The sequence below is a fragment of the Lampetra fluviatilis genome, chromosome 49 (genome assembly GCF_964198595.1).
Source record: "Lampetra fluviatilis chromosome 49, kcLamFluv1.1, whole genome shotgun sequence".
In the NCBI taxonomy this organism is placed as follows: Eukaryota; Metazoa; Chordata; class Hyperoartia; order Petromyzontiformes; family Petromyzontidae; genus Lampetra; species Lampetra fluviatilis.
This window is the reverse complement of record NC_136323.1, coordinates 3,404,571-3,432,056: the sequence shown is the minus strand read 5'-3', so window position 1 is coordinate 3,432,056 and position 27,486 is coordinate 3,404,571. Positions and strand designations below refer to the sequence as shown.

The 27,486-nt window shown below is 56.1% G+C and overlaps 1 protein-coding gene across 1 annotated transcript in view; it reads left to right on the top strand.

Moving 5' to 3' along the window:
* LOC144948350 (nuclear receptor subfamily 5 group A member 2-like) overlaps window positions 1-27,486 on the top strand; it is a 113,639-nt gene that overhangs the window by 62,512 nt on the left and 23,641 nt on the right. Inside the window, exon 10 of the mRNA XM_078877777.1 lies at window positions 30-196. Coding sequence (XP_078733903.1) covers window positions 30-196 — 167 coding nt within the window. The remainder of the gene's footprint in view (window positions 1-29; window positions 197-27,486) is intronic.

Below are 27,486 nucleotides of genomic sequence, written 5' to 3'. Positions count from 1 at the left end.
ATCACCCCCATCTTCAGCAGCAGCAGCAGCAAGGGCAACAGCAAGCCGGAGACCGATTCGGACAGCTGCTGCTTAGACTGCCCGAGATGAGAGCCCTGAGCGCACAAGCCGAGGAATACCTCTACTGCAAGCACCTGCACGGAGAGGTGCCCTGCAACAACCTCCTGCTGGAGATGCTGCACGCCAAGAGGGTGGGGTAGGGGCAGAGGTCGCAAACGGGTTTTGATTCCTTACCCGTACCCGTACCTGGCCGCACCAGGGTCGCAAACGGGTACCCGTACCCGGCCGTACCCGTACCCTACCCGTACCTGGGTATCGGGTACCTGATTGCGACCTCTGGGATGAAGCCACGTTGCAGGCGCGGGTGGGTTGATTCTAGGAACTTGAATTGTGAGAAGAGACAAGACGTTGGGAAATGAGTGACAAACGGTGACTCACCAGTGACTCACGGCCTACCTGTACCCGTACCCGGCCGCACCAGGGTCGCAAACGGGTAGCCGTACCCGGCCGGGTACGGGTAGCTGGGTATCGGGTAGGGTACGGGTATCGGGTACCTGGTTGCGACCTCTGGGTAGGGGGCGGCGGGGGGGGGGTTATAGACTGAGGGGGGCGGGGCGGGGGGGATACCTTGAGGGCGTGGCTTAACATGGGGCGGGGCTCCCGCGATCCAATCAGCGCGAGAGAACAAGGCCAGTCGTTAGGCGATTGGGTGAACGCGTGCGCCGGTGTGGGCGTGGTCACCGTCTCCTCTGGTCACGTGCACGGTTCGGAATGCACGTCGCACTCGCCTGATGATTGGTGAAGGCGCGTGGCTTTGAATTGCAGTAGAGACCGCACGCGTATATGTGCGCAACAGAGAGCATGAATTCAAATTTTAAGTGGAGGGGTCTTGTGTGTATGTTTGTGTGTGTGTACGTATGTGCCCCTTCGAGAAAAGCAGTGGCGCAGTTGCGCAGTGGTTAGCTGAACCGGTCCTGGGCCTCCCCTAGGTCGACTCGGCCTCAAATGAGTACCTGGTGCAATGTGTAAACATTGCCACTGGGGAGACAAAGGTAACTGGGCGTGATGTTGGCCACCCACCCTCTCGTGCGTGTGCAATTCCACCCTTTATAGTTGCTCTCTGACAGCACTTGCCCGAACAGTCTGCGAAGGCTATGTGGGGGATCTTTGTCTTTGTACGGGTGTGTGTGTGTGTTGATATAAAAAACAACAACCCCTCGAGTTCATGTGAATCAGCATTCTAAGCGTCACTTGAGATGACCGTGTTTACCAATCATCGGGCAAGTGCAGTGTGTGCACGACCGAATCCGTGAGTGAACAGGAGCAGAGACCGGGTTCACACGTGGTGAGGGCCGAGGGGGTTAGAGGTCGAGGGGGTTAGAGGTCGAGGGGGTTAGAGGGGAGGGGGTTCCCCACGATTCCCCCGCCCCCTACACCCCCCCCCCCCGTTTTAACTTGACTGGGGGATGACGTCACATTGAACGTCCCTACAGCACTAGGAGCAAAGGGGGGAGGAGGTGTTGTGGTTTAGGGTCGCGGTGAGTTTTTATTATTCCGGCCGATTCATTCAAGTGCAGCACTTTGCCACTGCTGACCCCATGTTTGCTAGGACCCCCTCTATCTGGAACCCCCAAAGACCCACGACTCGAGACCCCCCCGCCCACCCCCCCCCCCCCCCCCGTAATCCAAGACCCTGAAACGCAGGGCACCCTGTATCTGGGTGGGAACCCCCGATACAAGACTTGACAATCCCTCTGCCTGGGTAACCCCACGAACTGGGACCCCCTATTAACCTGGGACCCCCTTTTATGTGAGACCCCTCTCACCGGGACCCCCCCCCCCCCCACACATACCCCACTCTGGGTCTGCGGATTGACCTGGTTCTGATAGGGATCAGGTCGTCCGTGAATTCGGTATCGATGTATCTATCGTGTTGTTGTTGTTCAAGTTGTAAACGTTGTTGTTGATGTTGTTGATGTTGGTTGTTGTTGTTGTTGTTGTTGTTTTTGCTAAATCGTTCCTTGCGAGCTTTTACCTCATGGCAGTAGCAGAGACGAGGAGACGACACGGGGTGGGGATGTAAATAGACGCGGAGAGAGACGGACGCATCGAGGCAGATGTCGGGAGATGGCGGGACAGAGAATGGGGAGAGGAGAGAGGGAGACACGGGGGAGATATTGGGAAGCATGTGGAGACACAAGGAGAGACACGTGGAGAGAGACACGGAGAGAGACACGAGGAGAGAGACACGGGGAGAGACACGAGCAGAGACACGGAGAGAGAGACACGGGGAGAGAGACACGAGGAGAGAGACACTAGGAGAGACACGGGGAGATACACGAGGATAGAGACACGGGGAGAGAGACACGAGGAGAGAGACACGAGGAGAGAGACACGATGAGAGAGACAGGGGGTCACGATACACGTGAGGCACAGGTAGGAGACACGGGGGACGAGAGTCGCAGAAGGGGGACATGGATTGGAGACACCTGAGGGACATAGGTACACGTGGGGACATGTACACATAGAGAGGCACGGGGAGACACGGGGAGACACGCGGAGACATTTGGAGACACCGGGGAGACACAGGGAGATACGGGGAGACACTTGGAGACACTTGGAGATACCGGGTAGACAAGTGGAGACACGGGGAGACACGGGGAGACACGGGGGTACACGGGGAGACACTTGGGAGACACTTGGAGACACAAGGAGACACGGGGATACACGGGGAGACACGGGAAGACACGGAGAGACACTTGGGAGACACGGGGAGACACGGGGGTACACGGGGAGACACGAGGAGACACACGTAGTTGTGCAAGACACATTGAACATGTTGCGGAGGGGACACACAGGAGAAGCGCGGAGACAGGCGGGGAGATTCGCTGAATGGGACTCAGGTGGAGACACAGGAGAGAACACGGCGGCGGCGGGGGGGGGGTCGGCTCCCTCTCCCCCACCTCGCTTCCCCCCTCCCCCCCTCATTCCACAGCTGCTGCTAATCTAAGCACTCTTGGTCGCGGACTCCGCACGATCCGCTTCGTGTAAAAAAAGAATCCGAATAAAGAAATGAAACCTCAGGTCGTGGTGGTGGTGGTTGGTGGTGGTGGAGGCGGCGCTGCGTGGCCCCCTGCTGCTTGGGGGTGCAGCAGGGGGGGGGGGCAGCAGGGTGGGGGGGGGGTCTCAACATACTACAGTATATTATATACAGTATACAACAAAGTTTGGCTGACTGGGCTGGGCAGCTTGGCTCCACACACTCTCCTACCTCTCCCCTCTCATCTCACTCCACTCCCCTCCACGCACTCTCCTACCTCTCCCCTCTCATTTCACTCCACTCCCCTCCACGCACTCTCCTACCTCTCCCCTCTCATCTCACTCCACTCCCCTCCACGCACTCTCCTACCTCTCCCCTCTCATCTCACTCCACTCCCCTCCACGCACTCTCCTACCTCTCCCCTCTCATCTCACTCCACTCCCCTCCACGCACTCTCCTACCTCTCCCCTCTCATCTCACTCCACTCCCCTCCACGCACTCTCCTACCTCTCCCCTCTCATCTCACTCTACTCCCCTCCACGCACTCTCCTACCTCTCCCCTCTCATCTCATTCCACTCCCCTCCACGCACTATCCTACCTCTCCCCTCTCATCTCATTCCACTTTCCTCCACGCACTCTCCTACCTCTCCCCTCTCATCTCACTCCACTCCCCTCCACGCACTCTCCTACCTCTCCCCTCTCATCTCACTCTACTCCCCTCCACGCACTCTCCTACCTCTCCCCTCTCATCTCACTCCACTCCCCTCCACGCACTCTCCTACCTGTCCCCTCTCATCTCACTCTACTCCCCTCCACGCACTCTCCTACCTCTCCCCTCTCATCTCACTCCACTCCCCTCCACGCACTCTCCTACCTCTCCCCTCTCATCTCACTCTACTCCCCTCCACGCACTCTCCTACCTCTCCCCTCTCATCTCACTCTACTCCCCTCCACGCACTCTCCTACCTCTCCCCTCTCATCTCACTCTACTCCCCTCCACGCACTCACCTACCTCTCCCCTCTCATCTCACTCTACTCCCCTCCACGCACTCTCCTACCTCTCCCCTCTCATCTCATTCCACTCCCCTCCACGCACTCTCCTACCTCTCCCCTCTCATCTCACTCTACTCCCCTCCACGCACTCTCCTACCTCTCCCCTCTCATCTCACTCTACTCCCCTCCACGCGCTCCCCTACCTCTCATCTCACTCTACTCCCCTCCACGCACTCTCCTACCTCTCCCCTCTCATCTCATTCCACTCCCCTCCACGCACTCTCCTACCTCTCCCCTCTCATCTCACTCTACTCCCCTCCACGCACTCTCCTACCTCTCCCCTCTCATCTCACTCTACTCCCCTCCACACACACTCTCACATACCTGTATATATATAAATACAAAGATCCCCTTGTAGCCTTAAAAGACTGCTGGGGCAAGTGCTGCTAACGAGCACCTATAAGGGCCGGCACGGCATAAAGGGTGAGAGTAGCACCTATGAATGCCAGAACGGCACACGAGGGGCTGGGTGCCCAGCAAAACGCCGGACCGCCTTTGTCTCCCCACTGCTGATATTTTCACACATTCACAGACCAATTAATTTAGGTTGAGTCGACCTAGGAGAGGCACAGGGACCGGTTCAGTTATCCGTCACCAATGTCAGCTATGAGCGGGAATCAAACTCGAGTGGCCGGGTTCGTAGCGCAGTGCGCTAACCACTGTGCCACCGCTCCCGCGTAACACAAAAATGCAAAGACAAAGATCCCCCGAATAGCCTCAACAGACTGTTGGAGCAAGTGCTGCTGACGACAACCTATCAAGGCCGGCACGGCACAAAGGGTGTGAGTGGCCAGCACCACGCCCGGCCGCCTTTGTCTCCCTCGTGAACATATTTATTATTTACACATTGTACCGGGTACTCATTTGAGGCTGAGTCGACTAGAAGAGCCCCAGGACCGGTTCAGATAATCGCCACTGTCATTAGCCGTGAGCGGGAATCGAACTCGGGTGGCCGGTTGTTCATAGCGCACTGCGCTAACCGTTGCGCCACCGCTCCCCACAGACACGCACGCGCAACACACGCGCGCGCGCGCGCGCACAGGCACGCACTCACTCAATCTCTCCCACGAGAACACACATACATCCTCGCACGCACACATACGCTCACTCCGTCACCCACACAGACACGCGCGCGTGCAGCACACACATACACACGCATACACATACATACACACACATACACATACATACACACATACATACACACACATACATACACACACATACACACACATACACGCACACACACACATACACACAACACACACATACACACACACATACACACACATACACACACACATACACACACATACACACACTTACACACACATACACACACACACATACACACGCATACACACGCATACACACATACACACACACATTCACACGCACACACACATACACACACATACACGCACATACACATACACACACACAAAGACCCCCGTGTAGCCTTTAACAGGCTGTTGGGGCAAGTGCTGTTCGCGAGCACCTATGAAGGCCGGCACGGCGCACGAAAGGGTGAATGGCCAGCACCACGCCCGGTATTTACACACCGCACCAGGTACTTATTTGAGGCCGAGTCGACCTAGGGAGGACCCAGCACCGGTTAAGATAACACTGGTCAACACACTTTTACTGGCATAAGCTATTCCAACGGTTTTAATGTAATTTTGGGGTGCTGATTCCAAATCTGGCATCAGTTTTTGTCTATCACATCGGGTTTTTGAGATATCAAATATTGCATTTTAAAAAAAAACTGTAGAAGAAAAATATTAAATAAATGTGAATATCTACATAAAATGATATTATAAACTCACTATCCTAAAAATACAACACCATATTTTAACACTAAAGCAGTCACTGACTCGCAACAACTTGCAATCATAAGTGACAGAGTTAATTTCGGGTAAAATAAATGAAAATGGGGTATGCTGATAGCAGAGGTGTGGACTCGAGTCATGTGACTTGGACTCGAGTCAGACTCGAGTCATGAATTTGATGACTTGCGACTCGACTTGGACTTGCATAACAATGACTTTGTCCCACCTATGAGATGTGGACTCGAGTCATGTGACTTGGACTCGAGTCAGACTCGAGTCATGAATTTGATGACTTGCGACTCGACTTGGACTTGCATAACAATGACTTTGTCCCACCTCTGGCTGATAGCATAAAAATGAGATGTTATATAGCAAATCTGAGATCAGATTTGGAATCAGCACCCTGAAATTAGTCTAAAACAGCTGCAAAAGTCCAGGCCAGAATTTTTTTTGTGTTGACCAGTGTAATCGTCATCGGTGTTGGTTGGCCGTGAGCGGGAATCGAACTCGGCACTCGCCGTCTGCGTAGCGTGGGAGATGGAGTGGATGGATGGGCAGCTCCACGCCGGCCGCCTTTGTCTCCCCAGTGCACCCACACACCGCACGCACATTAACCTCCCCATCCAACATCTTTCTCTCTCTCTCTCTCGTCGCTCATTCTCTCTGTCATATACAACAAAGACAGCTCTCTCTCTCCCGCGTAGCCTTAACAGACTTTTGGGGCAAGTGCTGCTAGCGAGTAGCAGCAGCAGCACCTGTGAAGGCCGGCACGGCACACACACTCTCTCTCTTTTACACACACTCTCCCCACTCTCCCCGCACGCTCTCTCCCCGCTCTCCCCCTACTCCCCCCACTCTCCCCCCACTCCCCCCACTCTCCCCCACTCTCCCCCACTCTCCCCCTACTCCCCCCACTCTTCCCTACTCTCCCCACTCTCCCCCCGCTCTCTCCCCGCTCTCTCTTCACTCTCCCCCCGCTCTCCCCTACTCTCCCCACTCTCCCCCCGCTCTCCCCCCACTCCCCCCACTCTCCCCCACTCTCCCCCTACTCTCCCCACTCTCCCCCCGCTCTCTCCCCGCTCTCTCTCCACTCTCCCCCCGCTCTCCCCTACTCTCCCCACTCTCCCCCCGCTCTCCCCCCACTCCCCCCACTCTCCCCCACTCTCCCCCTACTCTCCCCACTCTCCCCCCGCTCTCTCCCCGCTCTCTCCCCACTCTCCCCCCGCTCTCCCCCCACTCCCCCCACTCTCCCCCCACTCCCCCCACTCTCCCCACTCTCCCCCCCCTCTCCCCCCACTCTCCCCCTACTCTCCCCACTCTCCCCCCGCTCTCTCCCCGCTCTCTCCCCACTCTCCCCCCGCTCTCCCCCCACTCCCCCCACTCTCCCCCCACGCTCCCCCTACTCTCCCCCCGCTCTCCCCCCACTCCCCCCACTCTCCCCTACTCTCCCCACTCTCCCCCCGCTCTCCCCCCACTCCCCCCACTCTCCCCCACTCTCCCCCTACTCTCCCCACTCTCCCCCCGCTCTCTCCCCGCTCTCTCCCCACTCTCTCCCCCCGCTCTCCCCACTCCCCCCACTCTCCCCCCACACTCCCCCCACACTCTCCCCACTCTCCCCGCTCTCCCCCCACTCTCCCCCCCCCCCTACACTCCCCACTTCCCCCCACTCCCCCCACTCTCTCCCCACTCTCTCCCCACTCTCCCCACTCTCCCCCCACTCTCCCCCCCCCTACACTCCCCACTTTCCCCCCACTCCCCCCACTCTCTCACCACTCTCCCCCTACTCTCCCCACTCTCCCCCCACTCTCCCCCCACTCTCCCCCCCCCGCTCTCTCCCCACTCTCCCCACTCTCCCCCTCCCACTCTCCCCCCACTCCCCCCCGCTCTCCCCCCCCCTCCCGCACGCCACGCGCCGTGCCCGCGCCGTCCGTCTCGAGGCGACACGAGGCGCCGCTATTTTCCGCCGCCGCGACTTTCACAGATGACTGGGTCACGTGACCGTACCCCCCACCCCCTCAGCACCCACCCCCTCACCCCCTCAGCCCCCACTCCTCTCCAAAAAAAAAACTCCGACCGGGGCCTCCAACTCAGGTGAGGGGGGGAGGGGGTCCCGAACAGAGAGAGAGGTGGGGGAGACTTCCCTGACCCTGCTGCTAACGCGACATTGCATGTCGCAACCGGTCCAGAGGTTTCGCTCGCGTTGAACCAACGCTGCTGAGATTGGAGAGGACAGTGGCGCGGACGGGATGTGTACAACGCACACGCACGTGATCAACACGTGAGCACCACGCCCCCGCGCGCCTTTGTCTCCCCCCGGTGCTTCATATCGCACGCGGGGCTCGGCTAAGGATGGGTCCGAACCTGGGACCCGTTCAGAAATTCCAGGTAACGGTGGAGATATTTCACGACGACGTCGCCCGCGGTCCGGGAATCCAACTGGGGTCGCCGGGTTTGGGAGCTCAGCGCGCTGAGATCCACAGCGCCGCCGTTCTCCCGTCATCACACAGACAAAGATCCCACATCCCCACCAACTCGTGTCACCTCAACAGACTGCAGCGGCGAGCGCTGTGAGCAGGGGCACACGAGGGGCGGTGTTCTGGCCGGAATCACGCCCGGCCGGCCGCCTTTGGCTCCCCTTAGTGCCGCGTTTGCCACCGCACCGGCGGGTACACTCACTCAAGGGCTGAGCCAACCTAGGGGGGTGGGAAACCACACACACACCACACACATACCACACACACACACTCATCACACACACTCATCACATACACACCACACGCACACACACACCACACACACACACCCCACACACACACACACCACACACCACACACACACCACACACTCATCCACACAGACCACACACATCACACGCACACACCACACACACACACCACACACACACCACACACCCCACATCACATACACACCACACGCACACACTCACCACACACACCACACACACACCACACACACCACACACTCACCACACACACACACCACATACACTCACCACACACACTCACCACACACACTCATCCACACACACCACACACACACACCACACACACACCACACACACCACACACACACCACACACACTCACCACACACACACACCACACACACACACCACACACACTCACCACACACACACACCACACACACACACCACACACACCACACACACACCACACACACTCACCACACACACACACCACACACACACACCACACACACCACACACACACACCACACGCACACACCACACACATTCACCACACACACTCATCCACACACACACACTCACCTCACACACTCACCACACACACACACACACCACACACACACCACACACACACCACACACACTCACCACACACACACACCACACACACACACCACACACACCACACACACACACCACACGCACACACCACACACATTCACCACACACACTCATCCACACACACACACTCACCTCACACACTCACCACACACACACACACACCACACACACACCACACACACACCACACACAGACCCCACACACCCCACCCACACCACACACACACCACACACACACACCACACACACACCACACACAGACACCACATACACACACACACCACACGCACACACCACACACATTCACCACACACACTCATCCACACACACACACTCACCTCACACACTCACCACACACACACACCACACACACACCACACACACACCACACACAGACCCCACACACCCCACCCACACCACACACACACACCACACACACACCACACACACACCACACACAGACCCCACACACCCCACCCACACCACACACACACCACACACACACACCACACACACACCACACACAGACACCACATACACACACACACCACACACACACCCCACACACACCACACACACTCACCACACACACCCCACACACACACCACACACACACACCACACACACACACCACACACACCACATACACACACACACCACACACACACCACACACACTGACCACACACACACACTCACCACACCCACCCACACCCCAACACCGGCTCAGACAATCGCCAATTGCGTTGGCGGCCGCGGCGAGCGGTGAATGGAAGTCGCGTCCGCCGGGTTTGTTGTAGGGCTGAACGATTAATCGATTTCAAATCCGAATCGCAATTTGAAACAATGCGATTAGCAACTCGCAAAGGCTGCGATTTTTTTGCGATTTGAAAAGTCCTATTACTTTCTTGGTGGAATTGTTTCATCTTATATTATTATAACTGTATTTATTCAACTTAACAATTGTGCTATGTTTGATTGTTCTATCTCAATTAAAACATTTGAATAAATACATGTTGGAAGCTATTAATATAGTTTAAGTTCTCATTATTGCATTAGAATATAAAGAGCAGTTCATATTGTGATGGTATCACGTGGTAATGCTCCATCACATGTTTTAAATCTATTACACAGTGAGTATTGAAATGAAAGCCTGACTTTTAAAAAATGTAATCGCAAATCAAATCAAATCTCAATATCTGTCAGAAAAATCGCAATTAGATATTTGCCCCAAATCGTTCAGCCCAAGTTAGTAAGCGAGCGGTGACGCTAACCACTGCGCCACCGCTCCCTACAATCAGATAACCCCCCCCCACACCCCCCACCCACTCGACCCCGCCCCTCGGGGTCCGTGGGGGCAGCAGGTGGCGTCGCTGGCGCCTCCATTAAGGGTCCCCCGACCGCCTTTGTCTCTCGGGGTCATTACGGGGTTCGGGGTGGTGGGGGTCCCCTCTAGCCCCCCCCCCGACCCGCTCACAACCTGCGCGCGTGACGAAGAGGGGAGACGCCTCGTGACTTCTCAGCCACTCAAGGGGTCCCATTGTGGTCGGCGTTCTTGCCGCTGTTGTTGCTGCTGCTGCTCCTGTTGTTGTTGTTGTTGCTGCTGTTGTTGTTGTTGTTGCTGCTGCTGCTCCTGTTGTTGTTGTTGCTGCTGCTATTGATGTCGTTCTTGTTTATGTTGTTGTTGCTGCTGTTGTTGTTACTATTGATGTTGTTCTTGCCGCTGTTGTTGTTGCTGCTGCTGCTCTTGTTAATATTGATGTTGTTGTTGTTGTTGCTGCTGCTGCTGTTGTCACTATTGATGTCGTTCTTGTTGTTGCTGCTGCTGTTGTCACTATTGATGTCGTTCTTGTTGTTGCTGCTGCTGTTGTCACTATTGATGTCGTTCTTGTTGTTGCTGCTGCTGTTGTCACTATTGATGTCGTTCTTGTTGTTGCTGCTGCTGTTGTCACTATTGATCTTGCTCTTGTTGATATTGTTGTTGCTGCTGCTGCTGCTGTTGTTGTGATTTCGTGTGAACGTGTGTGTCGTGTGTGCGTAGACGCGTGTGGGGGAGCGGTGGTGTAGTGGGTAGCGCTACGCTGCGCTACGAACCCGGTGGCCCCGAGTTCGATTCCCAACATCGGTGACGATTGTCTGAACCGGTCCTGGGCCTCCCATAGGTCGACTCAGCCTCAAATGAGTACCTGGTGCGGTGCGTAAAAACATCGACACTGGGGAGACAAAGGCGGCCGGGCGTGGGGCTATCCACCACCCAACTCTCTCCTTGTATATGTGCCTGCCTTCATAGGTGCTTGCTAACAGCACTCGCGCCTACCATCTGATGAGGCTACACGCGTGATTTGTGTCTTTATATAGACGTGTTGTGTGTGTGTTTATAAAATGAGGGCAGAGGAGCGATGCTCACAACAACGAGCGGAGTGCCGGGCGGCTAAAGCGCAGCGATTTGGCACACTTGGGAGTACAGGCGGTGATTCTGTCAGTCATCTCAGTCGATCAACTCATAGCAACCTGGGTCTGTACCGTGACGTCGTGAGGGCCTCAAAGTGCACCTAGCCTGGCACAAGCGCCTCGGTGACGTCACCGCCACTTAGTGACGAATGTCGGCTGCTGCTGTGTATGTTAGGCGGTCGCTAACAGCACTTGCCCCAACAGCCTGTGCCGGCTACATAGGGGATCTTTGTCTTTGTGTGTGTGTGTTTATAAATGACTGGCTTTGGAATCGATTACAGGCCATACATAACATCAGTGGCACGTGTGTGTGTCAGTGTGTGTGTGTGTGTCAGTATGTGTGTGTCAGTATGTGTGTGTTAGTGTGTTTGTCTTTGTGTCAGTATGTGTGTGTGTATCACTGTGTGTGTGTGTGCGTCAGTATGTGTGTGTGTGTGTCAGCATGTGTGTGTGTGTCAGTGTGTGTGTGTGTGTCAGTGTGTGTGTGTGTGTCAGTGGGTGTGAGTGTCAGTATGTGTGTGTGTATGTGTGTCAGGTGGGGGGAGCGGTGGCGCAACGGTTAGCGCGCTGCGTTACGAACCCGGCGACCCGAGTTCCATTCCCGCTCACGGCCACCAACGCCAGTGACAATTATCTGAACCGGTCCTGGGCCTCCCCTAGGTCGACTCAGCCTCAAATGAGTACTGGTGCGGTGTGTAAAACATCGCCACTAGGAAGACAAAGGCGGCCGGGCGTGGTGTTGGCGACCCACCCCCTCGTGTGCCGTGCCAGCCTTCATAGGTGCTGCTCGCTAACAGCACTTGCCCCAACAGTCTGTTCAGGCTATACGGGGAATCTTTGTCTTTGTGTGTCGTTGTGTGGGGAGCGGTGGGTGTAGCGGTTAGCGCTACGCTGCGCTACGAACCCGGCCGAGACCAGAGTTCCAATTTCCGCTCACGGCGATTATCTGAAACGATATTGGGCCTCCCCTAGGTCGACTCAGCCTCAAATTAGTACCTGGTGCGGTGCGTAAACATCGCCCCCATTGGGGAGACACGAAACGGCCGGGCGGCGAGGTGATGCAGGCCACCCACCCCGCCCTTCCTGCGCCGTTCCGGCCTTCATAATGATCCAAGCTCATCGCGAACACAGCACTTGCCCCCAGCAGCGTGTTCACAAGGCTACGCGGGGGGGAGGGGGGAGGGTGCCTTTGCGTGTTTCGAGAAGAATGGAAAATTATTTATGAGCAGGTAAGGAGGCCCGGCGCGATAATAAAAACGATGCTTCATCATCATCGCCGTCATCATCACACGGCGCGACGCAGTCGCAAAACTGGGGAGTGAGACTCCGGGTCCCATCACAAATGAGCGTTGCGACGTCGATTTCTCGCCTCCCGTGCACAGGAGCCAGTGGTGGTGGGCATTCCACGTTGCCATGGCGGGAGGCGAGTCCCCCCATGGAATATTTTTGGGGGGATTTTTGCACGAAGCATTGATGTGCGGTGCTTTGTCTGGAAGACTTTGCTGTTTTTTTCCTGGATTTTTCTGTTTGCGCGGAGTCACTTTGAGATGTTTTCTTGTTCATGTTTTTGTTTGTTGCGGTTGCACCCGAGTCAAGAGCCGAATGGCTCACAGGGCTACACCAAATAAATAAATGAAATAAAATAAGTGAACAACCGCCGTCTGGTTTTGACTTGGGCGTGTGGAGTGCCCGGTCTTAATAGGCGCTCGCAAACAGCACCTGCCTTAACAGTCTGTTGAAGGCGCTACATGTAGTACTGGAGATCTTTGGCTACGGGGAGCGGTAGTGTGGCGGTTCGAGGGCGTTACCAGCCACGAATATTTGCACCCATCCTGGAATTCCTTTAGACTCGGGTCCACTCCGCCTCAACTGAGTTATCCTACGCAGTGGAGCGTGTGTGGTGATCTAAGACACCAGCACTGGGGAGAGAAAGGTTCAAAATAACAAAGATCCCCCGGATAGCCGTAACAGAGTTTTGGGGCAAGTGCTGTTAGCGAGCACCTATTAAGGCCGGCATCGTCCAGAGTTCACACCACCCACTTCAGAAGGTGCCCGCTAATTACAACAGCGCTTGCCCCAACAGCCTGCACGGGCTACACGGGTGACCTTTGCCTGTGCACGGGCTGAAGAACGAGTCGATGAGTTGCAGTGCAGAGGGAGACTCACAATCGTTCGTGCGATGATACTGGTAAGAGCCTCCTGGTTACACCAGCCCACAGGGGATTATTGTGTCCGTCCGTCCGTCGTGCAGGGAGGGGCTGGGTGGGGAGAGGAGGGTGGAGAGGGGCTGGGTGGGGAAGGAGGGGCTGGGTAGGGAGGGGAGGGTGGAAAGGGGCTGGGTGGGGAGGGTGGGGAGGGGCTGGGTGGGGAGGGTGGGGCTGGGTGGGGGGTGGGAGGGGTGGAGCTGGGTGGGGAGGGGCTGGTCACCCCGTGGTGCCCTTATAAAACTCAACGTTTAACCTACTCACGCCGGCTTGTGCCCGCCCTCACAGTCGGCCATATTTGCGGAATACACCACGCCGTCGTTGACCCTGGCCATTGACCGAGCAACCCAACGTTCCTACCAGCTCCCTCCGCAGCAGGAATGTGTTTAAGTGCCTCGGTAGTCCCGCGAATTCACGATCCACTCTGCGGAGAGCGAGAACCGCAGAGGAACGGGGAACAGCCGAGTTCGTGACCCACACCAGGCGCTGAGCCACGTGGTTTACCCCGCTCCCTCCCCTCCCCCTCGACCCCCCCCCCCGCCGCCCCCTGCCCACTAATGAAAAGGTAAAGACGCAGCCCTGCAAGTGCGTACACTCAATCCACTGCTAGCGGACGGGTGCCTCCGATAGAGGGGAGATCTCTAGGGGTGTTAGGCCGAGAGAGGCCCGAGTTACCCACACTACACCCCCTTCCTTGAGAGCCCCCCCCCTTCCTTGAGAGCCCCTCCCCCTCCCCGTAGTCCACCACGACCTGTTCATTGCGTGTTCACTTTCAGTGGGTACATAATGGTCATGTCGGTGGGTTCATAATGGCCGTGTCAGAGACCCCCCTCCCCACCCCTCCCCTCCCCCCACCCCTCCCCCCTCCCCACCCCTCCCCCTCCCCACCCCTCCCCGCTCCCCCTCCCCTCCCCACCCCTCCCCTCCCCGCCTGTGTCAGCATTGAATCACCGCGGTGGAGTAATCGTTGTGCGAAGCCGCGTAATTCACCCCCCCACCACCTCCTCCTCCTCCTGATCCCCCTTCCCCCCTCCCCCCTTAATGAGCCGAATGGGGGTTTGGTGGAGCGGGCGGGGTGGGGGTGGGGGGCTTAATTACAGACAGCGAGCGCGCGCCTATGATTATTAATTATCGCCAGTGGCACAATTACCCCGCGTTAGTTAAGCCGATCGGATCAATCCGCTGGAGCGGTGGGTTCAGAGTGGCCGTGTCAGGCTTGCGATGGCCCATTGCAGGGGATAGAGAAACAGCTGAGTTCGAGCCCTGGCTCTTGGCGTCTCTCGCTCTCTCTCTCTCTCCAGTCCAGTGTCTATCCACTGCTGGGTGACAGCCCTCCCCCACGCCGTGGCCGTCGTAAGGGGTTGTTGGACCATACTTCACCACTTTGGTCACTGCGGGTCGGTAAAGGCTGGGAGCGTAGAGGTACGGTACAACAATGGATTTCGTTGCTGATGCTGCTCCCCCTGTCGCCTGCCCCGGTAACCTATAGCACCTGTTATGCACGGCAGTGGCGCTGTCCAGGTTCAACTCCAGCTTCGATTCCGAGATTTTTAGCAAATTCAAACGATTTGGTCACAAGCCTCTCTCTCTCTCCTCTCTCTCCCTGAGGTCCACGTTGGCCGTGTCGGGTTCACGATGGCCGTGTCGGAGAGACTTGCCCCGCTCAGCAAAGATGTTGGTGTCGTCGTTTTGCTCAATGGATGCACCGCAGGAACCCGGCCACCGTAACGTGGAATTACCACCGCGGGCTTGGGGAGGCGGGGTTGCGGGCGTGGGGGGGCTTGCGTTGAGAAACAAAGTGAGGGAGGGGGCAGAGTCACTCTGAGCTGGGACGTAAATTCCTCGCAGCTGGGACGTCCACTCCGCCCATAAACTGCGATTCTCACCACGCGAACCGCGACTTCATCCAAGGTTTACGATGAAGGGGTGGGGGGGGATTAGGGGAGGGGCCATTTCACCCAACACGTGGGAGGGAGTGCGGGGGGGGGGGCTAACACCTCACCCACCGACTCACCACCGTCAACGCAGCTCGTTCACTCTTCTCACCTTTCGAGTAATTCACCTTCGCCTCCACTGACTCGCTCACACACTCGGCCATTCAAGAGCTCACCCACCCGCCTGTCTACCCACCCACCTGTCTACCCACTCACCTACCCCTGACACTCACTCGCGCACCTGTCCATTAGCCACTCACCAACTCATTCAACGACTCCATTCAACATTCAACTATTTATCCACTCACTAACTCACTTACCCACTCACCCAGCCCTCACACTCACCCATGAATAAACCCAACCACTCACCAACTCATGCAACCACTCCATTCAACATTAAACCACTTCTCCACTCACTCACCCACTCACTCACCAGCCCTCCCACTCACCCATCAATAAACCCAACCACTCACCAACTCATGCAACCACTCCAATCAACATTAAACCACTTCTCCACCCACTCACTCACCTAGCCCCCCCACTCACCCATCAATAAACACATCCACTCACCAACTCATGCAACCATTCCATTCAACATTCAACCACTTCTCCACCCACTCACTCACCTAGCCCTCCCACTCACCCATCAATAAACCCAACCACTCACCAACTCATGCAATCATTCCATTCAACATTCAACCAATTCTCCACTCACTAACCCACTCACCTCGCCCTCCCACTCACCCATCAATAAACCCAACCACTCACCAACTCATGCAACCACTTCATTAAACATTAAACCACTTCTCCACCCACTCACTCACCTAGCCCCCCCCCACTCACCCATCAATAAACCCAACCACTCACCAACTCATGCAACCACTCCATTCAACATTCAACCACTTCTCCACCCACTCACTCACCTAGCCCCCCCCCCACTCACCCATCAATAAACCCAACCACTCACCAACTCATGCAACCACTCCATTCAACATTCAACCACTTTTCCACCCACTCACTCACCTAGCCCCCCCCCCACTCACCCATCAATAAACACAACCACTCACCAACTCATGCAACCACTCCATTCAACATTCAACCAATTCTCCACTCACTAACCCACTCACCTCGCCCTCCCACTCACCCATTAATAAACCCAACCACTCCATTCAACATTCAACCACTTCTCCACTCACTCACTCACTCACCCACTCACCAGCCCTCCCACTCACCCATCAATAAACCCAACCACTCACCAACTCATGCAACCACTCCATTCAACATTCAACCACTTCTCCACCCACTCACTCACCTAGCCCTCCCACTCACCCATCAATAAACCCAACCACTCACCAACTCATGCAACCACTCCATTCAACATTCAACCACTTTTCCACCCACTCACTCACCTAGCCCCCCCCCACTCACCCATCAATAAACACAACCACTCACCAACTCATGCAACCACTCCATTCAACATTCAACCAATTCTCCACTCACTAACCCACTCACCTCGCCCTCCCACTCACCCATTAATAAACCCAACCACTCCATTCAACATTCAACCACTTCTCCACTCACTCACTCACTCACCCACTCACCAGCCCTCCCACTCACCCATCAATAAACCCAACCACTCACCAACTCATGCAACCACTCCATTCAACATTCAACCACTTCTCCACCCACTCACTCACCTAGCCCTCCCACTCACCCATCAATAAACCCAACCACTCACCAACTCATGCAACCACTCCATTCAACATTCAACCACTTCTCCACCCACTCACTCACCTAGCCCTCCCACTCACCCATCAATAACCCAACCACTCACCAACTCATGCAACCACTCCATTCAACATTCAACCAATTCTCCACTCACTCACCCACTCACCTCGCCCTCCCACTCACCCATTAATAAACCCAACCACTCCATTCAACATTCAACCACTTCTACACTCACTCACCCACTCACCTCGCCCTCCCACTCACCCATTAATAAACCCAACCACTCACCAACTCATGCAACCACTTCATTCAACATTAAACCACTTCTACACTCACTCACTCACCCACTCACCTCATCCTCCCCCTCCCTTTCTATCACCCCCCAACCCTCCTCTCCCGTCTCCCCCCCCCCGTCTCCCCCCCCCCGTAGCCCCCCCCCCCCCCCGTAGCCCCCCCCCCCCCCACCGGCCCCCCGGGATCACGGGGTTAACCTGTAAAGCGCGCGCCCTCGCCGCGTGGAGGAGATTGCTGCTGCCGCTGCTCTCGACACAATCTCGCGGCCCCTCCATAACCCTGTCACCATCACTCACCTCCACAAACACGGCTCGCACTCGCACCCTGGTGACACACACCACGACTCGCACCCTGGTGACACACACCTCGACTCGCACCCTGGTGACACACACCTCGACTCGCACCCTGGTGACACACACCACGACTCGCACCCTGGTGACACACACCTCGACTCACACCCTGGTGACTCACACCTCGACTCACACCCTGGTGACACACACCTCGACTCACACCCTGGTGACACACACCTCGACTCACACCCTGGTGACACACACCACGACTCACACCCTGGTGACACACACCTCGACTCACACCCTGGTGACACACACCTCGACTCACACCCTGGTGACACACACCTCGACTCACACCCTGGTGACACACACCACGACTCGCACCCTGGTGACACACACCACGACTCACACCCTGGTGACACACACCTCGACTCACACCCTGGTGACACACACCACGACTCACACCCTGGTGACACACACCACGACTCGCACCCTGGTGACACACACCACGACTCGCACCCTGGTGACACACACCACGACTCACACCCTGGTGACACACACCTCGACTCACACCCTGGTGACACACACCTCGACTCACACCCTGGTGACACACACCACGACTCGCACCCTGGTGACACACACCTCGACTCGCACCCTGGTGACACACACCACGACTCACACCCTGGTGACACACACCACGACTCGCACCCTGGTGACACACACCTCGACTCACACCCTGGTGACACACACCACGACTCACACCCTGGTGACACACACCTCGACTCGCACCCTGGTGACACACACCTCGACTCGCACCCTGGTGACACACACCTCGACTCGCACCCTGGTGACACACACCTCGACTCGCACCCTGGTGACACACACCACCACCCGCACCCTGGTGACACACACCACGACTCACACCCTGGTGACACACACCTCGACTCGCACCCTGGTGACACACACCTCGACTCGCACCCTGGTGACACACACCACGACTCACACCCTGGTGACACACACCACCACTCGCACCCTGGTGACACACACCACCACTCGCACCCTGGTGACACACACCACCACTCGCACCCTGGTGACACACACCACGACTCGCACCCTGGTGACACACACCACCACTCGCACCCTGGTGACACACACCACGACTCGCACCCTGGTGACACACCCCACGACTCGCACCCTGGTGACACACACCACCACTCGCACCCTGATGACACACACCACGACTCGCACCCTGGTGACACACACCACCACTCGCACCCTGGTGACACACACCACCACTCACACCCTGGTGACACACACCACGACTCGCACCCTGGTGACACACACCACCACTCGCACCCTGGTGACACACACCACCACTCACACCCTGATGACACACACCACGACTCGCACCCTGGTGACACACACCACGACTCGCACCCTGGTGACACACACCACCACTCACACCCTGGTGACACACACCACCACTCACACCCTGATGACACACACCACGACTCACACTCACACCCTGGTGACACACACCACGACTCACACCCTGATGACACACACCTCGACTCACACCCTGGTGACACACACCACGACTCACACTCACACCCTGGTGACACACACCACGACTCACACTCACACCCTGGTGACACACACCTCGACTCGCACCCTGGTGACACACACCACGACTCGCACCCTGGTGACACACACCTCAACTCGCACCCTGGTGACACACACCTCGACTCACACCCTGGTGACACACACCACGACTCACACTCACACCCTGGTGACACACACCTCGACTCGCACCCTGGTGACACACACCACGACTCACACCCTGGTGACACACACCTCGACTCGCACCCTGGTGACACACACCTCGACTCACACCCTGGTGACACACACCACGACTCGCACCCTGGTGACACACACCACGACTCGTAACCTGGTGACACACACCACGACTCACACCCTGATGACACACACCTCGACTCACACCCTGGTGACACACACCACGACTCACACCCTGATGACACACACCACGACTCACACTCTGGTGACACACACCTCGACTCACCCCCTGGTGACACACACCTCGACTCGCACCCTGGTGACACACACCTCGACTCACACCCTGGTGACACACACCACGACTCGCACCCTGGTGACACACACCACGACTCGTAACCTGGTGACACACACCACGACTCACACCCTGATGACACACACCTCGACTCACACCCTGGTGACACACACCACGACTCACACCCTGATGACACACACCACGACTCACACTCTGGTGACACACACCTCGACTCACCCCCTGGTGACACACACCTCGACTCGCACCTTGGTGACACACACCACAACTCACCCCCTGGTGACACACACCTCGACTCGCACTGGTATCGGATCACCATCAATCACCAACGGGCGGGACCTCATCACCTGCTCCTCCCCACTAGCACTGGCACCCTCTCTGTTTCCCTGTCTCTCTCTGCGTCCCCGTGTCTCCCCATGTCCCCTTCAAGATGCGCCGACTTCACACGAACCGGGGATCGAACCGGGCTTTTGAAATTCAGCAGTTCGCCCCCCCCCACTCCCCCCGCCCCCCCCCAACTCCGCCCCCCCCCCTGGCCGGGGGCGATGATGGCAGAAAGATGAGGTGGGAATCGATGGAGGTGGCCAGGAAAATCTTGTGGATCGATAGCAGCGATCAGAGATCAATAGCGAAGGGCTGAGCCGCGGGCGACACGTGGAGAAGGTGGGGAGAGACACATACACAGAGATACATACACAGAGATACATACACAAAGACACACACATAGACACACACACAGATACACACAGAGACACATACACAGCGATACATACACACAGACACATACACAGAGGTACACACGCACATAGATACATACACAGAGATACATACACAGAGATACATACACAGAGATATACACACAGAGATACACACACACAGATACACACACAGAGATACACACACACAGACACATACACAGACAGACATACATAGCAATACATAGAAATACATACACTAAAATACACAGAGACACATAGAGATGTATGTTTCGTGAACTTCTTTCGCACCGTAGGTAGCCAACCGTGCTAATCGGAAGTGCGATACATGCACAGGGATAGAGATACATACACATAGATACATACACAGAGACACATACACAGAGACACATACACAGAGATATACACACAGAGATACATACACAGACACACACACAGAAAGACACACACAGAGATACACACATAGATACACACACAGAGATACACACACACAGAGATACACACACAGGCACACACAGAGACACATACACAGAGATATACACACAGAGATACATACACAAACACACACACAGAAAGACACACACAGAGATACACACACAGAGATACACACAGAGATACACACACAGACACACACAGAGACACATACACAGAGATGCATACACTTGGGTACATACACAGAGACACATACACAGAGATACACACACAGAGACACACACACAGACACATACACAGAGACACACACACACATACACAGAGATACATACACATAGATACACACACAGAGATCCATACACAGAGATACACACACAGATATACACACACAGAGACACACACAGACACATACACAGAGACACACACACACAGACACAGAGATACATACAAGTAGATACACACACAGAGATCCATACACAGAGATACACACACAGAGATACACACACAGAGACACACACACAGAGATACACACACAGAGACACATACACAGGGCTACAACAACAACCGCCGTTCGCCACTAAGTGGCGGTGAGGTCACCACGACGCTTGTGCCAGGCCAAGTGCACCTTGAGGCCACGTGAAGTGACGAATGCCCGCTGGCAGGAGGTCACGGGGCAGACCCAGCAGGTGCCACGGGTCGACTGACTGAGATGACGGAGATGACTGGCTGATGTACCACCTGTGCCCCCTGCTGTGCCTACTTGCTGTGCTTTAGGCACCCGGCGCTCCGCTCGCTGTTGTGAGCGTCGCTCCTCCGCCCTCCGTTGTTGTTGGAGGGCGACTGCCTCCAACTGCACCAGTAGCGTCCTTCACGAGCCTCCTCCACAGAGGCCGATCTTGACACCGCTGGTACCAGTCATCGGCAAATCCACTCAGCTCCACGTCCCCCTGTACCACATCACTCCATCTCTCCTCTAGCCCGTGCCGCGCTCGTTTAGCCCCCTCGATCCGGCTGAACAGAAGCTGTTTAGGCATGCGGTGGCTGGGCATGCGGGCTACATGGCCCAGCCAACGCAGCCTTGCCTGCCGGAGGAGCTCACCGATGGGACTTTGTCCAGATCTTTCAAGGATTTGTGAGCTCCTCGCACAATCCAGCCTGGTTAAACCCAGGATGGATCGTTGGCAGGCCAGCCTAAATGTTTACATTTGGCGAAGATGCTCTGTTAGGGGGGTCCACGTTTTGCAAGCGTAGAGAAGGGAGGGAGTGACCGTGGCCGAGAAGACCTGAAGCTTCCTGCGGAGCGACAGACCAGGTAGCTTCCACACAGCGTTACACAACCGATGAAAAGATATTGCCGCTCGACTGATTCGGAGTGAGACCTCTGCTGTCAAACCGGAGCCGGTCATAAGCACACTGCCCAGGTATGGGAAACTCTCCACTCTCTCCACAACTGCCCCATCACCGATTGGGAGTTGTGGGGGTGGAGTGTCCGATGGCACAAAATATACACAGGAGAACATACACAGAGATACAAAGACAAAGATCCCCCGTATAGCCTTAACAGACTGTACGGGCAAGTGCTGTTCGCAAGCACCTATAAAGGCCGGAACGACACACGAAGGGGTGGGTGCCCAGCACCACGCCCGGCCGCCTTTGTCTCCCCAGTGGCGATGTTTATACGCCGAACCAAGTACTCATTTGAGGCTGAGTCAACCTAGAGGAGCCCCAGGACCGGCTCAGATATTCGTCGCTGGTAGCGGCGGGAATCAAACTCGGGTCGCCGGGTTCGTAGCGCAGCGTGGCGCTAACCACTGCGCCACCGCTCCCCTTACTCACACACGCGCACAGACACGGACACGCTCCCTCGCTCCCATCGCTCCCCGCCCTCCATCTCTCACTCTTCCTCCATCCTCACCCACTTCTCACGCCCTCCATCTCTCTCTCTCATGCGCTCTCCCCACCATCTCTCCCACCACCCCCCACCTCTCTCCCTGCTCGGGCTTTGTGGATATTCCACGTTTCGATGGCAGGGGAGCTGCACGCCGACCCAACCCGCTGGTATTGACTTCCTACAAAGTGAGAGTACCTCATTTATCGACCAGAGGATGACGATGATGACGCGAATGCTTGCTGATGAGGATGATGTTGATGAGACCTCGCCTGGATTTGAACTCATCGGCGAAGCTCTCCGAGTATCCAAATCACTACGCTGACAATGATATCATTTTCTTGGTTCTTTTGGTAAATACTAGATTTGAAGCTTTCGTGACTGCAAGGATTCATATTCTTAGGTTGTTTCGGTAAAGTCACGTAGGTAAAAAATTAAAATTAATAAAAGTAAAATAAAAATAAAATTAATTTTTATTTTTTACCTACGTGACTTTACCGAAAAAACCTAAGAATATATTTCGGTAAAGTCACGTAGAAGGAAAATAATAAAATAATAAAAATAAAACATAATAATTATATCATTTACAAAACAATGCACCCATCCCATCAGGCCGAACGGCATTCCGGGAGTACAAATCATCAGCAAGCATTGGTCCAGGCAATCAGTTGTCGTTGACTCTGCTGATGAGACGCTGAAATGTCGAAACCAATCCTTGCCCCTAAACATCTGGGCAGTTAAATTTCGATTTAAAGCTTTCGTGACTGCAGGGATTCATCTTCTTGGTTCTTTCGGTAAAGTCACGTATAAGGGAAATAATAAAATAATAAAAATAAAACTGATTATATTTATTTCATTTTTTTTATTATTTTCTTTTATTTAAATAAATAAAAAACATTATAAAATTATTTTATTTTGTTTTTGTTTTTTTATTTAAATAATAAAAATAAAACATTAAGTATTTTATTATGTAAAGTCACGTAGAAGGGAAATAATAAAATAATAAAAATAAACATAATAAAATTATTTTTATGTTTTATTTGTATTATTTTATAATTTCCCTTCTACGTGACTTTACCGAAAGAACCAAGAAGATCTGGGCAGTTCACCAATTTTGGTGCAAGCGAGCCTGGCTGCTGCTGCTGCTGCTGAGACGTTGAAAGTAGAACCGCGGTGCGGAGTTTTGCCTTTTTTCCCCCGTGAGCCACTGATGCTGACATTACCCACTGCCAGTGGGGCCGTTTGACTGATGGGATGTGTTGAAAAAAAACGGAGCATGTTATTTACCATTTTGTTCATGAGTTTGGTCGGATATGGGACGGATGCGAATCGCGTGGTCCATTTAATTGGACACTGGCATCCTCGTGATGACTCGAAAGGATTCACTCCCCCAACAATACACAACAATACACAGCTATACACAACAATACACAACAATACACAGCTATACACAACAATACACAACAATACACAGCTATACACAACAATACACAGCAATACACAGCTATACACAACAATACACAACAATACACAACAATACACAGCTATACACAACAATACACAACAATACACAGCTATACACAACAATACACAACAATACACAACAATACACAGCTATACACAACAATACACAACAATACACAGCTATACACAACAATACACAACAATACACAACAATACACAGCTATACACAACAATACACAACAATACACAACAACACACAACAACACAACAATAAACAAAACAATACACAGCGCGCGGGAGCCGATAAAACATTCGGTTGATCCCCCCTCGACCCCGCCCCTCACTCCGCACCCCCCCCCTTTCCCTCTCCCCCGGCTACAACGTTTGAGGAGTTGGAAGGCCCCCCCCCCCAACCACGCAGCCCCTCCCCTCATCAATCCGCACGCCATCGCGGATCGATATCACCAATCAATCCGCGTCATCGTCATCATCCCAAAACTGCCCCCCACAGAGCCCCTCCCCCTTGCCCCCCACCTAGCCCCCTCCCCCCCTAGCCCCCCTATCGCCCTCCCCCATGGCCACGGGTCATTAACTCCCTTTGCTGCTGCTGCTGCTGTTAGACACAGAACCATGTCACTAACACTGTCACTAACACTGTCACTAACACTGTCACTAACACTGTCACTAGCACCGTCAAAAGGACAAAGACAAAGATCCCCCGTGTAGCCTGTAACAGACTGTTGGGGCAAGTGCTGTTAGCAAGCAGCTATGAAGGCCGGCACGGCACACGAAGGAATGGGTGGCCAGCACCACGCCCGACCGCCTTTGTCTCCCCATTGGCGATGTTTACACACCGCTACACCAGGTACTCATTTGAGACTGAGTCGACCTAGGGGAAGCCCAGGACCCGTTCAGATAATCGTCATTGGCCGTGAGCGGGAATCGAACTCGGGTCGTCAGGTTCACACACGTACACACCTGTACGTGTGTGTGCATGCGTGTGTACACACACACACGAACACACCTGTACACATGTGCGTGTGTGTGCATGCGTGTGTACACACACACACGTACACACGTGTGTACACACACACACACGTACACACCTGTACGTGTGTGTGTGTGTGCATACGTGTGTGTGTTCATGGGTGCTAAGGTCCCCTTCGTTCATCTCCCCTCCCCCTTGATCCCCCTCCCCCCCACCCCCCTCCTCACCCCCAGCAGCAGTGACACGGATCAAGAAGCCGCTACAGCGATAGGGAGGGGAGGGAGGAGGGGAGGGGGGAGGGGAGGGGGGAGGGGAGGGGGGAGGGGAGGGGAGGGGGGAGGAGGGGTTGGGGGGGTAAGGGGCGTGGGGGAGGGACGGGGGGGGGGGGCAGCGAGACAGCTTTAGGAGACAGGGGGTCGAGGGAGATGGAGGGAGACAGATGAAGACACGGGGAGCCAGGAAGAGACTCTGAGACATTGGGAGAAAGTGGGAGACAGACAGAGACAGACAGAGACAGACAGAGACAGAAGGGGACAGGGGTGGGGGGGGCGACGAGGAGAGAGGAGCAGTGGTGGGTGGGGGGGGATCTCAGTGGGAGACAAATGCAGACACCGAGAGATGTGATCGAGAGGCGGCTCCAGTGAGGGACAGGGAAGAGACGGGGGGGGGGAGACGGGGGGGGGGGGAGACGGGGGGGGGAGACGGGGGGGGGAGACGGGGGGGGAGACGGGGGGGGGAGACAGGGGGGAAACGGGGGGGGAGACGGGGGGGGAGACGGGGGGGAGACGGGGGGGAGACGGGGGGGGAGACAGGGGGAGACGGGGGGGGAGACAGGGGGAGACTGGGGGGGAGGGAGACGGGGGGGACGGGGGGGGGGGAGACGGGGGGGGAGACGGGGGGGGGAGACGGGGGGGGAGACGGGGGGGAGACGGGGGGGGAGACGGGGGGGGAGACGGGGTGGGAGACGGGGGGGAGACGGGGGGGAGACAGGGGGAGACGGGGGGGGAGACGGGGGGGAGACGGGGGGGAGACGGGGGGGAGACGGGGGGGGAGACGGGGGGGAGACGGGGGGGAGACAGGGGGAGACGGGGGGGGAGACGGGGGGGGAGACGGGGGGGAGACGGGGGGGAGACAGGGGGAGACGGGGGGGGAGACGGGGGGGGAGACGGGGGGGGAGACAGGGGGAGACGGGGGGGGAGACGGGGGGGGAGACGGGGGGGAGACGGGGGGGAGACAGGGGGAGACGGGGGGGGAGACGGGGGGGGAGACGGGGGGGAGACGGGGGGGAGACAGGGGGAGACGGGGGGGGGGAGACAGGGGGGAGACTGGGGGGGAGGGAGACGGGGGGGACGGGGGGGGGAGACGGGGGGGGAGACGGGGGGGAAAGGGAGACGGGGGGGGAGACGGGGGGAGACGGGGGGGGAGACGGGGGGGGACACGGGGAGACGTGGAGACGGGCTGAGGTATTAGTAGGCAAGTGGAGATGGGGGGGGGTGACGGGATACCTGGGGGATCAGGCCAGGCTATGTATCACCTTGCCCCCCCCCTCCTGCTCCTCAACCATCTCCCCCCCCCCCCCACGCCAATCCCATCGCGACACTAACATAAAACAGAGGAGCGAAGCGGGAGGGGAGGGGGAGTGGAGGAGGGGGCGGGGGAGAGGGGGGATGACCCCCTCCCATTGGTCGCCTGTCCCCCAGACCCCCCCCCCCCCCTCTTGCCCCC